Raw genomic sequence first — 18,683 nt, 5'->3', positions numbered from 1 at the left:
TGGCCAGCTGTGCTATATCCAGCCCCCTACCTCTACCCTCAGAGGGGAGAGGTCTGGGAATGTCATGCACATACCATATACACTCTGCCCAGGCCTGGGCAGAGGCTAGAGAGCCCTAAGTGGCTCTTTTATAGCCCCTGCTCCCCACGCTTCCTCTCCCTCTAAAGGTCCCCATAGTTCCCTCCCTTCTCTAAATGTCAGGAAATCAAAACTCAAATTCTGGGTCCCTCCTCCTCCCAAAAGTCAGGAAACCGAAAGCTAGCTCCAGGCCTTCTCCACCTCCACCAATTTACTTTCTCTTTTCTCGCCCAGGCATCTTGCAGTCTGTCTGAAGCCTGTGGTGCCCTGGCCATGGTGAGTCCTAAGTAGGACCCAGAATCTGAGCAGGAAGGTGAGGTGAAAGCTTCGCTCTGAGTAGCTCAGGCTCACCAAACACACACATCAGACAAAATCTTCTCTGGAGTTCTCAGTGTCCATATTACCCTCAAGCACCCCTGGAGATTTGTATAGGCTAGACGGGAAGGGTTGAGGATCCTCCTCTCGCCCACAGGGAGAGTCAGTGTCGTTAGCGAGTTAATAGCTCTCAGTGTGTGCTTGCTATGCGGGAGTCTGATTCCATTGACTCGAAACCTGAATTGTACTCTGACTGCTATGACAGCTTCTGCCACTAGGGGCGCGTGTGGCCCAGCCTGGAGCTCCGGTTTGAAAGCACCACCCTCCTGGGATAAGGTTGGTCGGCTTCTTCCCCCAAGCCGTGCCTGCTGGTGAATTAAAGGGACAAGGGTGGCTTCAGCAGATGAGAAGAGAGTTTGGGCGGCATGCCCACCTCCGGTGATAACCATCAGCTTAAAGTCATTAAATGCAAATGAGAACACAGCCACAACGGAGTGCCCCCTGCCCTAGAGCCGACTCCCTTCAGCCCTCACCCATAGGGCCTTTCCACCTGCTGGGTGGATGACTGAGGTTCTTGGTCTAATAATTCTGTCATCCATTGTGGGTCTGCCATCCATATTATGGCTTGGATGTTGGAACATCTCTCGTGGAGGAGAAATGCAGGGCGATAGGCTATGTTCATTGCTCACAGCTGCCTTCCGGGGTGCCGGGCTCCTGGGATACCAACACGTCAATCAGGGAAGACGAAGTCACTCAGGGAAGACGAAACGCAGTCTAAGGTAGGGATCCCAGCCCATGTTTCTCCAGGTGAGAAATGACAGGGGCTGGGACAGTCAGTGACTGTGGTTCTCAAACTCCTGGGCACCCAGACACCGCCAAGAAACACAGAGTTGAGAATGGGGTTCCCATCCCCTTGTGTACCCAGAGGCCGGTGAGGACTGCAAGGAGTTGGGAACAAGGGGCCAAGGGCCTGTTATGAGGGAATGTGGGAGGTGTGGGGAGATCCGACTTAGCTCAGGGTGAGTGCCAGGAGTGTGGAGGGGCCTTCTACAGGAGACTTGGGTGCAGCTCTGTCTGACGAAGGCCTCACCCCATGGTGATTCTTAATGAAGGAGACAGTCCTTGCTTGTCCAAACTGTTTATTCATGGCACATGAGGACGCATGTGATTTACTCAGGGTGAACCAGAGATTAAATACCTTTTGCAGGAAGGGATGCCCAGGAAGGGATGCATATTGGCTAAACCGTTGGAGCCCCTAGATACCTCATTAGCATAGAGACCTTTAGGCTCTCTGCTATGTGACTAGTTGTCATGGTCCTCTTAGAGGAGTGTCATTGTCAAGTACTCTAGGGCAGGAATCTGGTCAGGAGCTAGTCTGAACTGCTGCCATTCTCAGTTATGAGTTTTATCAGGGTTCAAAACTGACACCTATACCAACCCCGGGGGGTGCTGGAATGGCACCATACCCTGATGGGTGGTGCACTCAGAATTATAAATGAGGTGGATGCACTCTTTAGTATGACTTAAAATGGCAGGAACAGAGCCTTACAAACTTTAGGAAAAGAACCTGACCTGCTTGTCACCTGTTTTCCCTCTCTGTGATCAGTAGCTAATCAAAAATCACTCCTGCCTTGCTATCAGCTTAATAGGAGTCCCAGGACAAATTAATAATCATTACCCCAGCAAAAAATGGGTCTCTGTCCTCCCTCTATTTTGATGGCTGTCCCCCCCAAAGCCCATAGTTTGAGCCCCCTCAATATTTACCAATGGGGGGAAGAGGGGAGCCGCAGCAGTAATATACTACTTCTCTGAAGTTGAACCCCCTCCCCTATTCTCTGATTCAGAGAGCTGCCCCACAGCTCCCCCCAATATAAAGAATTATATGCTATCTCTCTAGCCCTAAAGGAAGTCAAGGGGCCCCTTAACTTTTCAGACAGGGTCTATGCTGTCAATTTGCTCCCCTGGCTGTCAAGATCCTTTGTCAAACTAGACGGCCAACCAGCTTTCCCTTCTATTCGTACAGGTCTCTACCCTCCTACAGGAAAGAGCCTCCCTGGTCTACATCCAGCATGTCAGATTTCACTCCTGATGGCCTGATCTCTAAGGGAAATGCCCTCACTGACCAGACTGCTCGACAGAAACATTCATAGCATCCACTGAGCAAGCAGACCAATTCAATTTGTACATACACACAAAGATAAATGGGCTCCATGCCCACTTTCCCCACATTCGCCTTGCTCAACTCCAAAGGATGATAAAGACATGCTCCCGCTGTACATCCCTCATTACCACCCCAGCTTTACGAACAATGGGCACCAACCCCTAAGACTTCAGATCCAATGCCTTAGGGCAAATCCATGTCACCCATATTCCCCAATTCGGTAGACAAAAATATATTTTTGTCACCATAGCTACTTACTCGCATTGTATATGGGCTACAGCCCAAAGAGTGAAAACTCAAAAAAGGCTAGTTCACCATATGTGCTTCACCTTTGCCATCACATGGCATTCATGGAGATACGAACTGATAACAGCCATGTCTTCACTGGCTCTCAGTTCGAAACTTTCTGTGCACAGTGGGAAATTGCCCACCATACAGGGATTCCCCACAACCCCCAGGGCCAAGGAACAGTAGAAAGAATACATCAAACCCTAAAAGCTCAACTTCTAAAACAAAAGGCAACCACCTACCCCCACAACCAAGTACAATTAACAATAGCTATGACTACACCACATGTATTTAACATCTACAAAAACTCTAAGCATTCTCCCATCTCCCTCCATTAGCACACACCAAAATTAACCACCACCACCCCCCTCTCCTAGTCCGATGGCAAGACCCTTTGGATGGGATTTGGAAAGGACTCTCTCCCTACAACTGGGAGGGGTTTGTATTTTCCCACAGTATCAGCCTACACCTATCTGGGTTTCCTCTAGAAATGTCGAGCACCGTCCCACCAACCAAGAAGATAGCCTGCCTCTCACTGGCAGATCAAGGACAGGAGGAGGAGGTGGTGGCAGAGGAAATGCCATGCCCAAAGGAACAAGATCTCCTGATCTCCTGGAAGGACATTCATGACCTGATGACTGCTGCCCAGGTGCATGTGTCCTACACAAGCTCCCCTCTCTGTAGCCATCCTGCAGCCATGCAGAACTGGGTCTACCTGAAAGGGGGGGAGGGTGGAAATGAAAAGGGATGGGTGCGAGAGAAGGATGAAGCCAAGACAAAGTTTCTGGTCAAGGCTCAAAGTTTAATATTCAGTACTGCGTTTATATAGGGAAAGCCTATAGATGCCATACTTTGTTTCAGCTGGACTGAGTTGCAAAGCAAGCTCTGAGGGCAGTCTTCTCCTGTAGGAAATTGCAAATGAATTAGGTGGAAGACTCCAACTGTGGCAAATTCTTACTTAGCTAGGGGAAGGCTAGGGGAAGGGTACACCTCTCCTCTGTTCTCATGGCTGCTCTGTCTTTCTTCATACTAACTCTGCTAATGTCGAGCCTCTCTCTAGCCTACCCAACACTTACCATTGGAGATTCTTCTCTTGGGAGACCTACAACAGGCACACACACACACACAAAATCATAGGAACCCAGGATTGCCCACTTGAAGGATGTCGGGCCAGGATTGAGATCTCCCTACACTGGATTGCATATCCACTAGAACCAGCCCTTTCCTCTGCTTTCCTTACTGAAACACAGGTGAATGTTTCCATAGGTCCCTCTATTTGTGGAGGCTACAGATATTGGAGCTGCAGAATGGAAATCACCAGCCACAAGTGGCACCATGCTCACCAACCTTAAAACTCATTTTCTGCTTTCCATCAGCGATCCATGGGATGAATGTTGTCATGGGTAAACTCTACCCTAATGGCTATGCCAAATACTCATAGTCAACTTACTTGTCTTTTATGAACTTCCCCCCTCCCTTGCCTCCAAATCAATCTTTACACATGTTAATATTCTTCAACAGGAAAATCTGTCTCAGAAGGAACTCCAAGCAACCCATGCCAGTCTATAGTTCATCCAGTATGCAGCTGATGTCCATCCCTTAACCACCCACCCCAACTCCTCCCAATGCTTTTTCTGTGCTTCTCTCTCCCGACAGCTATTAGCAGCCGTTCCCATTAACAGTTCCCTTCATAAACCCCATAGACCCTTACCCACAAGGAAAGCACAGGACATTCCTCTCTTTGACCTAAAGGGGGGGCATTTCTCCTCCTTTTGCCTTGTAAGACCCTCCTCAAAAACCCCATCTTACATGATGTGCCTGTTACCACACAACCACCAAATCAATATGCATTAATCCCCTGCTTCTCCCTTGTGCAAAGGCACCACAGGCTCCTGCATTAACCCCCCTTTTCAAGGCTCCTACAACTCCTGTAATAATTGTTCCCCAGATTTATCTCTATGAACCTGAAAAACTTGCCTTGCAGATGGGAGGAAGCCAAAAAACAGAGAGAGAGCTCTTCATCCCTCTGCTCATTGGACCAGGTCTCATTGTCTCACTGGGCGAGAAGGGAACTGGTGGAGCACCCCTGGTTCAAGCACAGCATCTGGCCATCGACTTCCAGAACAAACTTGACCAAGCAATGACTTCCACTGCAGACAAGCTTGAGTGCTTTCAATGCCAGATAACAACCTTAGCAGGAGTTGTTCTCCAAAACCCGAGGGCCCTGGGCTTACCACATGCTGAACAGGGAGGGACTTGCATTCTGCTGGAGGAGGAATGTAGTTTCTATGTCAGTGAATCTGGGCTGGCAGAACAAGATGAGCAAATGCCCAAAGAGCTCCAGGGGGATCTCCAGGCATGCCATGCTCCACACACCCCTGCCCCATGGTTTTCTAACCCCTTGGTAGCTTGGCTTCTGTCACTCCTTGGCTCCATACTAACTGGAGCCTTGCTTCTCTTGGCACCTTGTCTCATTCAATTTCTAAAGCAGCAGATAAATAGCATTGCAAAGATCACTACCAATCAGGTCTTGGTTCAATACCAAACTGTCCCAACACAGGAGACCGTCACTCCAATGACACCTCTCCTTTATAGAAAGGAAAAGGAAGCAGGGCAGTGGTGGTGCATGCCTTTAATCCCAGCACTTGGGAGGCAGAGGCAGGTGGATTTCTGAGTTTGAAGCCAGCCTGGTCTACAGAGTGAGTTCCAGGATAGCCAGGGCTACACAGAGACACCCTGTCTCGAAAAAAAAAAAAAAAAAAAAAAAAGGAAAAGGAGGAGTTACAGGTCAGTGGGCTGTGCCACCAGACAGAAGAACTGGTAGGGTTGTAGCAAAGTTCAGAACCCTGATAAAGCTCATAATTGAGAATGCAAGACTTTGTTGAGCCTTAGCTTACCAGGGACCCCCTGAGTGAACCACATGGAGCCAGAATCAATGCAAAAAGCAAGAGGATTTTATTGTTCCAGTGCACTGGGGTCATCCAAGACCCAAAGGAGAGGAGGTGACCCCACACAGCTCGTTCAGTGAGCTTTTATAGTTTTCAGAGCAGCAGCCATTAGGCACAATGTGATTGGCAGAACAGTGTGACTTTTTAAACTGATTGGTCTTTAGGGAATGAGGTGGCAAGGACTTCCCTTGTCTGAAGGTGGGCAACGATCCATCCTCTGGAATGTGTCCCCACCCCCAGGTCCGTTCCCATCCTGTGATCTGAGGAATGTTAATTAGCCTCTCCCTTCCAGAGGCGCAAGTACTCCATGACCTTCCCAAAGTTCCTGAGCTGACCTTTTCAAGAATGGCAGGAGTTCGAACCAGCTCCTGACCAGATTCCTGTCCTGGAGCACGTGACCTCGATACCCCAATAGGAGGACCATGACAATCAGTCCTGGAGAGACAACATCTAAGGTCCTTCCCCATACAGATAGAGCATCCCTAATCAAGCCAATGGGAAGCACCTATCCATACCATCCCAAAATGTTTATAAGGTCCCTGTCCACGAGGAATAAAGTGCCTGAGTGATTTTCACCAAAGATTGTCTGAGGATGCCTGTCTTATTGAGCTGTAACACTCCAAGGAAGAATCTCCTTCTCCTGAAGCTTTCTTCGCTGGACATTGATCCCCAGATCCCCAAAAAGCGGTATGCAGTGTGTGTGGGCTTGACCACAGCCACTTCCTGCTCAGTGGCTCCGACTTCAGCTCCTAGCTGCCCTCTGCTTCTGGCCACCTGCCACCGGCTCTGGGGAAGCCTGCCTTACTCTGGCTTCCCCTTGGGGAGTTGTAACACTGGCATGGTCATTCTGGCCATGCCCTGTGAGACCATTCACTCCTGACAGCTAGACTAGCAGAGGCACAGACCAGCATTCCATTATCTAAATTTCTCCAGTGGTCTGGGTTGTAGCCGTGGTCCTCAGAGTTCTGAGTGTGCCCAGAGGCCCACCTGCAATCAGGGCAGCCCTTCCAAATGAGGCTGTGTGCCAGTCAGCCACCTGAGACCTAAAAGCTGCCTGAGGTGCTCCAGTCGACAAGAAACTTGTTGCAGGGAAAGGCTTGTCAGAATGGGAGGAGAGGGAGAAGGTCCCAAGGCCTCTGGAAGCTGAGGTGCTGTGGCCATGAGGCCTGATGAAGCAGGCTAAGGACCCTTAGGGTTCATTGCTGGGGCAGGTGTGTATAGGGGTTGGACCAGACTGAGAAGGAAAGCAAGAAGATCTCAAGGACAGTTTAATTAAGGTTTGAGAGGAAGACTCGATTGGACTGGCAAATCGGTCTTTTGGAACCTGCTTACCTGGGAGAAATTTATTTGTGCTCCTCTCTTGGGCTAGCAGATTACTAAAACAAGGGATCCCAAGGAGTTGTAATTTCCTCAGATACTTCCTGCTGGAAGAACTGAAGGCTGGGGGCAACAGGAGGAAGAACTTGTCCCCTGGAGAAAGATTTATAACTTGCGAGACATCGCAGACTTGAGAATGGAGACTGTGGTGGGGGTGAGGGCACACCTTGGCTGGACCGCTCACCCTTGCTGTTGGTCTCCTGTTGAAACCTTACCCCCGTGATAAGACCCTAAGGATGCGTTTAAAGAGGTCTGGCCACTGGATCTTTTGCCTCTCTTCCCAGTGTGGTTGCTTTGGCTCTTTTAATTGGCTTCTGAGGATGGGTGGCCAAACTTGGCTTGTTGAGGCACTTGGCTGCTGCAATCTTCACATCTTTAAAGCTAGGCACAGAGGTCAGAGAAACAGCCACAGTGTCAGGAGAAGCAAGCTTGAGCACTAGCAGGTATCCAAAAAAGAGATCGTGGGGAAAGGAAGGAAGAGGGAGATAAAGAAAAGTGGGTCAGGGAGTGTGCTGGATAGCCTTATGTCAGCGTGACATATGCTAAGTCATCCACGGAGAGGAAACCTCAATTAAGAAAATGCCTTCATACGTTCATGCTGTAGGCAAGCTTGTAAAGGATTTTCTTACTGATTGATGGGAGATGGTCCAGGCCATGGCAGGTGGGACCATCCCTGGGCAGGCAGTTGTGGGTGCTTTAAGAAAACAGGCTGAGCAAACCATGAGGGGCAAGCCAGTAAGCAGCGCTCTTCCAGGGCCTCTGCATCAGCTCCTGCCTCCAAGTTCCTGCCTTGTTTGGGCTCCTGTCTTGACTTCTTTCAGTGATGGACCACGATGTGGAAATGTAAGCCAAATAAACCCTCTCTTCCCTATCTTGCTTTTGGTGTTTCATCACAGCAATTGGTAACCCTAACTAAGACAATACATAAAATGTTCGATACTGGAAGTGTAAATTCAATACAAAGCTTCCCAGGTTCCATTTCAAATGCCAGCTCTAACTGTATAGAATAAGTTCATTGAGTTGTACAGACTTTTGTACATGTTTGGTGGATAGTGTTTCTGTTTGCAAGCTTTAAAAAAAAAAAAAAAAGATTTTAATTTTTTGTGTCTAAGTGGTTTGCCTGTATGTATGCCTGTGTATCACATGCATACAGTGGCCCCAGAGGACAGGAGACGGTGGTAATCCCTACTAATTGGAGTCACAGATGTGAGCCACCATGTGGGTACTGGACATGGAACCTGGGTCCTCTGGGAGAGCAGTTAGTGCTCTTAACTGCTGAGCCATCTTTCTAGCCCCTGATTTGCAAGCTTCGTTAAATAATAAAGCTTATTAAAAATTAAAAAAAATAAGTTTTAATTTTAAAAAAAGTAGTAAAGAAAAAGGAAAACAAACAACAACGACAACAAAAATGCCTCTTGCATTAGTGGGCTCTAGGCTCTTATGTCTCAGAACAAAAGATTGGAAGCAGATGGTTAGGATTAGAGAGAGTTTAGACGAGGAGCAGACTCCCAGCAATGAGAGTGGGCTACTGAGCTAGGAAGGAGCCCCCAGAGCATCACCCATCATGAAGTATAGACGCCTTTACAAGACCTTTACATCGCCCCTGCCTTTTGGACTTTGGTACACGTAGGCTTTTCCTGCATATGCTCTGTTTATTAGAGGAAGCCCTAGCAGGGAAGTTTTTTCTCATCTCAATCTATTCTGTCATTGGAGTCCTTGGGACAAAAGGGAGGTAGCTAAGCACTTACTGGTTGGGGCAGGGCTAGCAGGATCAGACTGGGGAAGCCAGTAAGCAGCTGGTCACTGATTGCAGCGATAATAGGAAGACTGGCCAGGGTCTGGAGGCAGAATGGGCCCAGAAAAAGTCAGAGAGACATAATGGATCGTGTCTGCTCGGATCTGAGAGGTGCAGTGTGCACTTTTCTTTTAACCCCCTTCCCCTCCCCCCTCCTTACTGCCTCCAAGCTTCAGGAAACTGAAACTTAACTCTGGCATTCTTTGGCTTTCTGGAAGTGAAACTTGGCCCCTGGCCCATCCCTCCCTCCCTTCCAATTCTCCTTCCTCTTTCTAGTCCTCACCCTCCTCCTTCCTAACATCATCCCTGGAACCCCTTCTGCCCATCCCTTCTCCTGGAGGAATCAGAGCAGATCACTCACTGTCCCAGTTTTTAGCCTTGAAAAGATCACGTCCTCCAGACTAGAGTGGAGAGTAGCTCAAAGGTCCCAGACCACATGTGGCCTCCACTCTTGGGCCTTTGACACCACTCCTATCAAAAAAAGGGAGCTAAATCAAGACAGGGAGAAAAACCAGAACTAGTTAGGTGTCCCTGTCACTGTCTGGTACCCTTCTGGTTCCCATGTCCCAAGGTCTTCCCTCACACTGCTTTTGGTGGTCAGACCTGCTAGGACCACAAGCCAAACTCTAGGAACACTACTTAGATCTATCATGACCACCACAGTGGCTATTGTCTACACGGGGGCAGTCCAAGCTCCTTGCAGAAGGTCTGACTCCCACCTCTCTCCATTGCCTTTCAATAGTCCAGTAACAAAGTGTCCTTCTGTCCTGAGCCTCAGAGCCCCCACAGTTGCTTTCCTGATGAGATTTTCCTAAAGCTTCTTCGCAGAATGAGCCTGGGCAGAGCTACCTGCTATGAGGCTAGTTCCTTTGTGTACCTTCAAGGTATAAGTCATGGGAATCCTGGTCTTGAGAATCATGGCTGGAAGCCAGCGCCTTCACAGATTTCAGAAGTTCACCCTGAGCCCCTGTGAAGTCCCTGTGCCTGACCCTCACCGGGCAGTTAAGTAGTCCTTAGACACTGATTATCACCACAGCCAGGAACTGTGTGGATCTTATCCCATTATGGTGTCACCGGATAGCCCAGAGATTTAGGAAAATCTGAGAAACAGCTTCCTTAGGTGGCCAGACTCAGGAAGAGTGGCTTCAAGAGCTTCTCCATTAGTCTGTGTCCTCAGTACTCACAGCATTGAACCCCATGAAGCTAGGTGTACTAGCCTCTGCCTGTAACTCTAGTACCTAAAATTCAAGTGAGATCCTGCCTCTGAAACAAAGAAAAGTCTTAGGGGCAGGTGTAGTGGTGCACACCTTTAATTCCAGCACTCAAGAGGCAGAGGCAGGATCACTCTGGGTTTGGGGGCAGACCAAACTATAGTCTTAATATAGTGAGATTGTTTTAACATACCAGAAAAAGCCGGGCGGTGGTGGTGCACGCCTTTAATCCCAGCACTTGGGAGGCAGAGGCAGGCGGATTTCTGAGTTCAAGGCTAGCCTGGTCTACAGAGTGAGTTCCAGGACAGCTAGGGCTATACAGAGAAACCCTGTCTCGAAAAATCAAACAAAACAAAACAAAACAAAACAAAAAAATACCAGAAAAAAAAGGAAAGAAAGAAGGAAGGAAAGGAAGAAAGGAAGAAAATCAAAGCCAGTTATAGGGTGGACAAATATCCCTTGCCTGGGCCAGATTCCCGTGGCTTAAGCTACAATGTGGTTTATGAAGGACAGGTGGCAACAGCAGACCTCTGAAGTCTGGTGCAGACAAAGCTTGGGAATGTGTGGCCAGCCTGGTGGGCCTACCTTTATGGCTGGCTGTACTTCTCTGCTGACTTTCAGCCTGAGACAGCACACTTTCAGGCTCTCTGCCCTTCTCTCCTCTGTCTCCTCTTCTCTCTCAGGCCTGCCTCACTAAATGGGCCTAGATTCCTGGGGTTTGCTCTGCACCAGGCTGGCCTCACAGATACCTCTGCTTCTCCTCCACTGGCATCAAAGGAATGTATCACTGAATCGGGATTGGTCTTTCAGGATCACTTAAGCAGAGATGTGGGCTTGCAGGATCTCCAGGTCCCTGGTGACTGGAGGGAGAGACTCTGCAAGGTGGAAGAGGAATAAGGACATTCGGGACATCGCAGGAATGGGTGGGAACAGTTTATTTGAGGCACTAGAATAGCAGCAGGAAGCCAGTGTGGGCAGTAGGGACTCAACTGCATCTGGGGCTGCCAGCCCTCCATGGGCAGCCTCCTGAACAGAGTACAACTCAGGGACAGTGATATCAGGGGAAGGGGTTTTGGTGGAGACAAGGGGCCTTCTGCTCTAGAATCTTTCAGGTCTTCTTTGCCCACCCCAGAATTCAAGTGGCTTCATTCACACACGGATACACTGAGCAAACAGATGTACATTCATCTGGGTTGGACATCCTTGTCAGTATAGCCACAAGATTCAGGGCTGACTCTGGTACTCTTGACACTCCAAGGGGATCTTTGCCCCTTCCCTGGTTCCCCAAGGGAGGTTATAGGATTGGCTCTGGAAGCAAGGGTGGCTAGGACCATTTTCACAGAGCAGATATGGGTGGATTTGGTACTTAGCCCTGATGCTGAGAGAGTTTGGAGGGGAACTAGACACACCCAGGAGGAGCTGAAGGCTCCTATGGTCCCCTGGGACCTAAAAGGAGCCGGGCTTTTCCTGAGCTGGGGGGATATGGAGAATGCATGGGGACAGTCAGGGGCTCAGCTGCTGCAGAGCCAGCAAGCTGAGCAGGAGTCCAAGGACCAGCAGTGGGATACTGGCACGAAGTCCGAGGCCAGCTGTGCTGAAATTGCAGAAGGAGCTTTGGCAGCAGTAGCTATTCACGGATGCTACACCAAGGTTGATATTGATGTTTTCACGGGGGCAGGTCGGGGAGCAGCCCTTGTTCAGGGTGTAGCCAAGGTTGACATTCCCTGTATGGAAAGTGAGAATGAGGGGACAGACATACAGGTAGCAGGAGATGGGAAAAGCCCTGTGGACCCCGAGCCCTGACCAGGGAAATAGCCAGTTACTCACCAAAGCCAGCAGCAGCAGATAACGTGACACAGTAATTGTCTGTCTCCTGGCATGAAACTGGCCACAGGCAGTTGATGTTGTTCTGCTGATCGGTGCAGGAGAAGCACATCAGGGAATGGACTGCAAAAGGGACAATGCTATAGGTGACACCTGCTTGTTGCCCAGGGAAGCCTTCCAGGGCAGGGTGCCTTTCCAGTGGGGCCCTTGATACCCAACCTGCTGCCAACAAGCACCTGCACATGCTTGTCCCTGGGTCAGACAGAGATAAAAGCAAGCCAGTGACAAGTGAGACTTCAGACTTTGGTACTGGTCTCCCTCAACACAAGGTGACAAAGGTATAGCTGGGCCAGCACAGCAGCAGGGAACTAGGTCACCTGGCTGGGGAGTGGGAGGCAGGAAGGCTAGAGGTTCACAGGAGGGCTGGCTCAGGAGGAGCCCTGGGCATCTGCTCAGGGGAAGGAATGAAGATAGGTCAGGAGGAGGACCAGCTGCCTCGGTATCTCAGAGCTCCATACCTTGCTCCACGCCCAGAAGGGCTGCCAGCAGCACAGGCAGGAAGACTCTCATGCTGGAAGTGGCAGACAACTGCTCACAAGCCAAAGAAGCCTACTGGGAGAGAGACAGTTGGTAAAATGACAGGCTTCCAACGCCCACCACCCCGGGGTGCCTGGCTTAGATAGCATCAGACTCTCCACTTTCCCAGTGAGCCCTATGTCCCCTTTGTAGATGGTTCCAGCATTCAGGCCCCAGACTGGGCAGGAAAGCAGTAGTAACCCCCTTGCTGCCCTGGGGGTAGCCATTGAGACAAGGCCCAATTCCTTATCTACCTAGCCCCTGCACCAATCAGAAGGACAATTTGTACGGCCTTAAGCCAGTCTCGTGCTACACTAACACTTACCTCACACTGTGCGCTGTTCATCTGAGAGCCCCTCCCCCCCCCCTTCTGAAACCTGTAGGAGTCAGAATTCTCCTTTGCTCCACGGGCTGCTAAGCAAATCTCTACCTCAGAACACCTGGCCCCCTTCTGCTGCTATTGGGGCCAATTATTAAAAGAGCGTCTACCTGAAATCTCCCTTGGCACCTGGCAAATCTTTCTCCTAAGTTCATCTAATGGTACCTTTCGGTTAATACCCCTTCCCAAACGCGGGGGCTCCATAGGCCAAGTCATGAGGACCAAGAACTCTCAGAATGCTATGGAAGTGGAGGGTTAAGTGGTTGTCCAGAGGTCAAGGCAGTGGTCAGATAAACGAGTGTGCATGAACCTGAAACCTTCTCTGACACTCTGAAACATTGACACCTGAGGCAGTCAGCACACTAGCCAGCCAGGTGGGCCCTGGGGCCTTTCTGTGCCCTTTGGGCAGGAGTTTTTGGCACAGGGTAGAGAAAGAAAGGACCAGCTTCCTTGGTTTCAATGTCCTATTTTGATTATCATTGGCCTCTTGGAGAAGAAGGTGATGGGTGCCATCTGTTGAGTGGGAGAGGGGCATCCCAGAGACAAAGAAATAGGGGTGGCTTACAGTTCTCTTAGAGGGACAGAGTTCAGGGGGGAGGTGAGGTTTTGGTATCCTCCGGGACTGGCTTTAGGCCTCTTCTGTCCTGAGCCATGCTGACATCTTGTAGTGGGTAGCAGAAGCTCCAGGTGGCCAAGTTTAGTGCCAAGTCCAGCTGGGCCTGTCCTCATTTCTGTTTTTTGTTGTTGTTTTTTGGTTTTCGTTTTGTTTGTTTTTTTTCCATTACACAGTGGGGTTTAGGAATGAAGGAGCCCTGAGCTGTCTGCTAGGAAGCTCTGGCTGGCATGCATAGCCACAAACAAGTCAACGAGGCATCCCCATCGTCCACCGGAGGGCGAAGGAATGGGTGGAGTGGTTGGAAACAAGTCCAATATTTTGTCGGTCCACACAGCAACCATCAGCAGGCAACGGGGCAGGGCCCTGGGGGCCTCAGGAACTCCTTCACAAACTCAAAGGGCTCAGCCGTGGAAGCCAGGTGTCTATTGGCAGGCGGCCAGCAGAAGAAGGGAAGTTCAGGCTACCTCCGCTAGCCAGGGACCCTACTTAATCACCGGAACCTCAGCATTGATAGGCAAAATCCTGGATAAGACAAAGAGCTCCCGCTCGTCACTCTGGGGAGGGTCCTGCCTCCGTGCAACCAGTCTACCTCGTCAGACCCTACCCCCAGCCCCCAGCCTCTTGTTCTAGTTTACAAGGGGGTAATCCCCTCTGGAGATCCCAAGCAGACAAGACAGCGTTAGTGGAGTCGAGATAAGGAGTACCGTACCAGTGAGGGCTCAGCAAGGGCCTTTGCCTCAGAAACGTGCCGGAAGGATTGGGGAGAGGGGGGATGGTAAATGGAGCAAGCGGCAGAGGGCCTCGCAGGCTCCAACCACTCTGCATCAGGGAGCAGAGCGCCGGGACCCCAGATCCTACACGCTGCGGGCAAGGCCGCCCGCTCTCTCCCAGTGCTTCCCCGCCGTGGCCCGGCCCTCGCGTAACGGTGGACACCTGAGGTCGGGCTCAGCAGACTCACCTACCGGTAAAGCGACCCCGAAGAGAATACAGAAACCTTAGGTCCTGGAGCTCACCAAAGGCTGAAAGCACCCAAGCAGGCGGAGCGGAGCGCAGTAGGCGGGGGCGGGCTGCAGGCGGGGCGTTCGACCGGCTGTGGGCGGGTCTCTGGCTAGTGGGGAGGACGACCCTGGCTGCTGGCCTCTGGGAACTCCGGCTGTGTCCTTGGCTTCCCTGCACAACTGCTCCTCTGAGACTCTGACCGGTTCCGAAGCTACGCGCGCGCGGCGGCGGTCCCCAGTGGTACCCAGAAGCCGGGCTGGGACCGCCCTAAGGGTCCCACGACACACAATGTGGCATCAGAGCGCTGGCGTAGCCTGTGGTGTAGCATGTCTACCTTACCTTCCAGGGCAGACCCAGGGAGAGTGGAAGGGCCAGGGCTTCTGGCAATCACCGCTACTAAGACCTGTGCGCAGGCTTTGCTTGCTTCCGGAAGGAGTGAGGGGACCGACTGCATCCTGGAGCCCTACGGGCTCATGGGAATCTCTGCTGCCTGGAGGCTGAGGAAGTGCTGGATCAAGGATGTCTCATCACTGGCCCTTCACGTTGTCAGGTCCCTCTGGACTGAGCCCGTCTGGGCCATCCCTCTTTTGGGATGAGGCGACAGGACAGGAATTCCTGAGAAGGAGGCCACTGCAGCACTGGTTTGAACAGATCTGTTTCTCACGTCCCACTTCCTCTGGGTGCCAGGCTGCCTCCTACACTCCACTCCGTGAGTGTGAACAGAGGATCCAGCCCCCTCATCCCGTCTTGGTTCTCATCTTAAGTGCTGAAGCCCCAGTTTTTTACAAGGAAATCTCCTACCCTTCTGCTTTTACCTAAGCGTCTTCCAAGATTCTCTCCCTACCGCTCAGGAAGTGCTTCCACACCCAACACAGATTAACGACCACCTACTGAGTGTTATCCTGGTAGCAGAACCCTGGGACCCATGTCCTGCTTCTGGATGATTCTTCTGGGGGGAGATCAGGGCTGCCGGCTCCCTTCGCCTAACAGTGGTGTTTGTCCCATCTCCTCTCCCCTTCCCGCCTTCTCACCCCCATCTTCCTCCTGCAGAGCGCTACCCAGAGGATTGTGGACTGAGTCTCAGCCACCTGCTTCTCTGCGAGTCACACTTCTATTCTTGGTCTCACAGGTGGGGCTTTGCACTTGATCTTCCTCAAGGTCTAAAGAGTTGACGGCGGTGACAGGGCCTGGTCCTCGAGTGGAGCTTCATAGGATTGGGGATAGGGAGGAGACAGAAAAAGTTGTGAAGCTGCTGGGTAGATTGGCCTGGGTGGGGCTGAGGCCACGTTGCCCTGTAGCTGGAACCTAGCTGTTGGGGGAGGGGGACTGGGAGCATATTCAGTGTTTGAGGCTAGTGGTGTGAAGAAACAAGTGTGTTGATGTGTGACTTAGGCTTGTGCCAATGGCATTATTATGGGCTGGAGTTCTGTGGCCACTGAGCCTGTCCCGATTTGCTAGGATTCCAGACATGTTTTCTGTGAAGGTGGAGTTTGCAGAAGTTGTCTTATGTAGAACTTTCTGCCCTCTCTTCATGTATAGAAACACATACATTGTTTCAGTAGTTCAGCTGTCCCCCAGGGAGGTGCAGGGACCAGGGCAGTATGTCTTCAGGGGCAGGATGATCTGCCTTACCCACTGGGGTATGTGATAGTTTGAATGAGAATGTTCCCATAGGATCATAGATTCGAATGCTTAGTTATCAGGGAGTGGTGCTCCTTGAGAAGGACTAGGAGGTGTGGCCTTGTTAGAGTAGATGTGGCCCTTGTTCAAAGAAGTGTGTCATTGGAGGTGAAATGTGTTGCTGAGCTTTGAGGTGTCAAAAGTCCAAGTCAGGCCCAGTGTCACTCTCTTCCTGCTTGCCTATGGATCCAGATGCAGAACTCCCAGCTACTTCTCCAGCATCATGTCTGCTGGCATGCTGCCATGCTCCCCACTACGATGATAATGGACAAAACCCCCAAAACTGTATCCAGTTAAGTGCTTTCTTTTGTAAGAGTGGCCATGGTGATGGTGTCTATTCACAGTGATAGATACACTAAGACAGGATACAACCCGTTCCACTTCTTGCTTACAAATCCCTTGACCTTCCCAGATAGAATCTTATCTCATGAGGATGACTGAAAGTTGGCCAACCACCCATCTGAATCCTAGCAGGCCCTGGTCCTAGCCATGAGGAGTTGCCCAACTCAGCCTTAGCCATCCCTGTGCCTGCTTTTTCATTTTGGTCCACTGTGCCTTGCTGAGCTCACAAACTAGGACAAGATTGGTGGGGTCAGAAAGTCCCTAGGACCCTCCCACAGTCAGAGGGTGTCTCTAGAGTGGAGGAACCCTTATCTGCAATCTGTTAAGCTTGCTCCTAGGGCGTTCCTGGGCAGGATTATCCTTTCTCACTGGATGAACCACTTACTCACAAAGCTCTTCCAAAGTCCCTGTCCTGAGGAAGACCCAGGTGAAATGAGAGAGCCAGTACTGCCTCCCCAGGCAGAGCAGCTTTACCCCAATCAGTCTTCTCCCTCTAGCAGCTCTTCCTTGGTCTTCTTTCATGAACCCAGGGGCTGTCTGTGGTGGGCAACTGAGTGGGTGTGGGCAGCCCTGGAGTAGCCCCTTCTGCCTCTCAGTCCATGCTTTGCCCTTTCTCTCCACACTGGATCCCTTCCTCCTTGGCACCCCTTGGCAGTAGTTAAACCCTTTCTGGAGCTCTTCTGGCTGTGTTTTATCTGATTTGGAGTCCCCCTCCACTCCTGGGGTGTGTAGTGTATTCTCAAAGTAAAAGAATGAACAAACAGATGAATGAATGAATGAATGAATGGATGAATGAAGATACTCTGTGTTTTGATGCCAGCCCAGGATGGAAGTACATCTTCTGCACAGGTGTCTTGTCCATCTTGGTCCCAGCTGAGATATCAGGTGTGTGGTCTTGGTAACCTTAAGGGACTGGGTATAAACCTTCATGGTGCCCCAAGTCTAACTCAGAAGATACTGAAATTTAAACTGGGGGCTTGGAATTGGCAGCACATATAGGGCTGGACATTTCCAGTCTTGAGCATGCTTAGTGAGTTCCAGTTTTGGTAGATGGCTAGACATTAAGCAGGTCTGGGGGACAACAGGGCTCATCCCTCAGTCATGATCAGTAACCTGAATCATGAAGGACCTGAATCATTTTCCCAGTTATGGGAAGGCAACTGATCTCACAGGCCAATCTCATCACCTGAGTTTCCTAAAAGATATTAAAAGGTATTAATGAATAGCCATGTAACCAGGTTTCACAAAGCCATCAGATCACTGTGCAGAACCCAGCAGCTTCCAACCAAAAGGCTAAGGCCTTTGACCTGCCAACCTGATGTTTCCACTAGTGTATTTGAAAAAGTGCTTTATGACTTTGTTGGGTAACTATAAAAAGCAGCAAAGGATGCTACCAGGATGTTGGCAGTGGAAGCTTGGGCAGCCTCCCTTTCAGCTTTATCGGCCAGCCTCTCCCCTCAGGCTACTTCTGAGGTCCCTTTCTGATGCCTGGGGCCATGACTTGTGACCACTTTAATCATTAACACTTTTTTTTTTTTTAAGATTTATTTATTTGTTTATATGAATATACTGTCGCTGTCTTTAGACAGACCAAAAGACGGCATGGGATCCCATTACAGGTGGTTGTGACCTGTACCACCATGTGAACCACCATGTGGTTGCTGGGAATTGAACTCAGGACCTCTGGAAGAGCAGTTGGTGCTCTTAACTGCTGAGCCGTCTCTCCAGCCCAAACAATTATTAACATCACGTAGGTATGATTTTTCTTTTTCTTTCTTTTTTTTTTCTTTTTTTTTTTTTTTAAGACAGGGTTTTTCTGTGTAGCCTTGGCTGTAACCACGCTGGCCTTGAACTCAGAAATCCGCCGGCCTCTGCCTCCCAAGTGCTGAGATTAAAGGTGTGCGCCACCACCGCCTGGCTGACCACTTTGAGATAAAGCCATCATGCCTTCAATAAAGCAAGTATTCCTTCCCTATTTTTGATGGTTTTTCCTTCAGCAGTCAATAATCGCACCTGCTGTCAGTGTAGATGTTAGCTATGGCCCCCATTGCCAGTTTTAAAGCCTGGCCAGAGCCTTCAGTCCAGCTTTCTGGG

The 18,683-nt window shown here is 50.4% G+C and overlaps 1 protein-coding gene across 4 annotated transcripts; it reads right to left on the bottom strand.

Moving 5' to 3' along the window:
* Positions 1-11,093: 11,093 nt before the first annotated feature.
* On the bottom strand, positions 11,094-15,217 carry LOC116073921 (lymphocyte antigen 6E). 4 transcript variants are annotated; one of them, XM_031346255.1, is made up of 4 exons: positions 14,527-15,217; positions 12,516-12,609; positions 12,001-12,120; positions 11,094-11,897 (listed from the first exon to the last, which is right to left on the bottom strand). In XM_031346255.1, exons 2-4 carry the CDS (start codon positions 12,565-12,567, stop codon positions 11,677-11,679), a joined length of 393 nt encoding a protein of 130 aa, XP_031202115.1. In that variant the 5' UTR covers positions 12,568-12,609; positions 14,527-15,217; the 3' UTR covers positions 11,094-11,676. The 4 variants fall into 4 exon arrangements, with proteins under 4 accessions (XP_031202115.1, XP_031202135.1, XP_031202107.1 ...); XM_031346275.1 differs by having other exon boundaries at positions 12,516-12,606; XM_031346247.1 differs by having other exon boundaries at positions 14,531-14,660.
* Positions 15,218-18,683: the final 3,466 nt, after the last annotated feature.

Source organism: Mastomys coucha, unplaced genomic scaffold, assembly GCF_008632895.1.
Source record: "Mastomys coucha isolate ucsf_1 unplaced genomic scaffold, UCSF_Mcou_1 pScaffold11, whole genome shotgun sequence".
NCBI lineage: Eukaryota > Metazoa > Chordata > Mammalia > Rodentia > Muridae > Mastomys > Mastomys coucha.
This window is presented reverse-complemented; position numbering and strand designations above follow the sequence as displayed.

Coding starts and splice junctions, on each gene's coding strand:
- LOC116073921 (XM_031346255.1), bottom strand. CDS start 12,567: ATGAGAGTCTTCCTGCCTGTGCTGCTGGCAGCCCTTCTGGGCGTGGAG. Junction 12,121..12,515: donor CCTTCTGGGCGTGGAGCAAG/GTATGGAGCTCT, acceptor TCCCTTTTGCAG/TCCATTCCCTGATGTGCTTC. Junction 11,898..12,000: donor ATCTGCTGCTGCTGGCTTTG/GTGAGTAACTGG, acceptor CTTTCCATACAG/GGAATGTCAACCTTGGCTAC.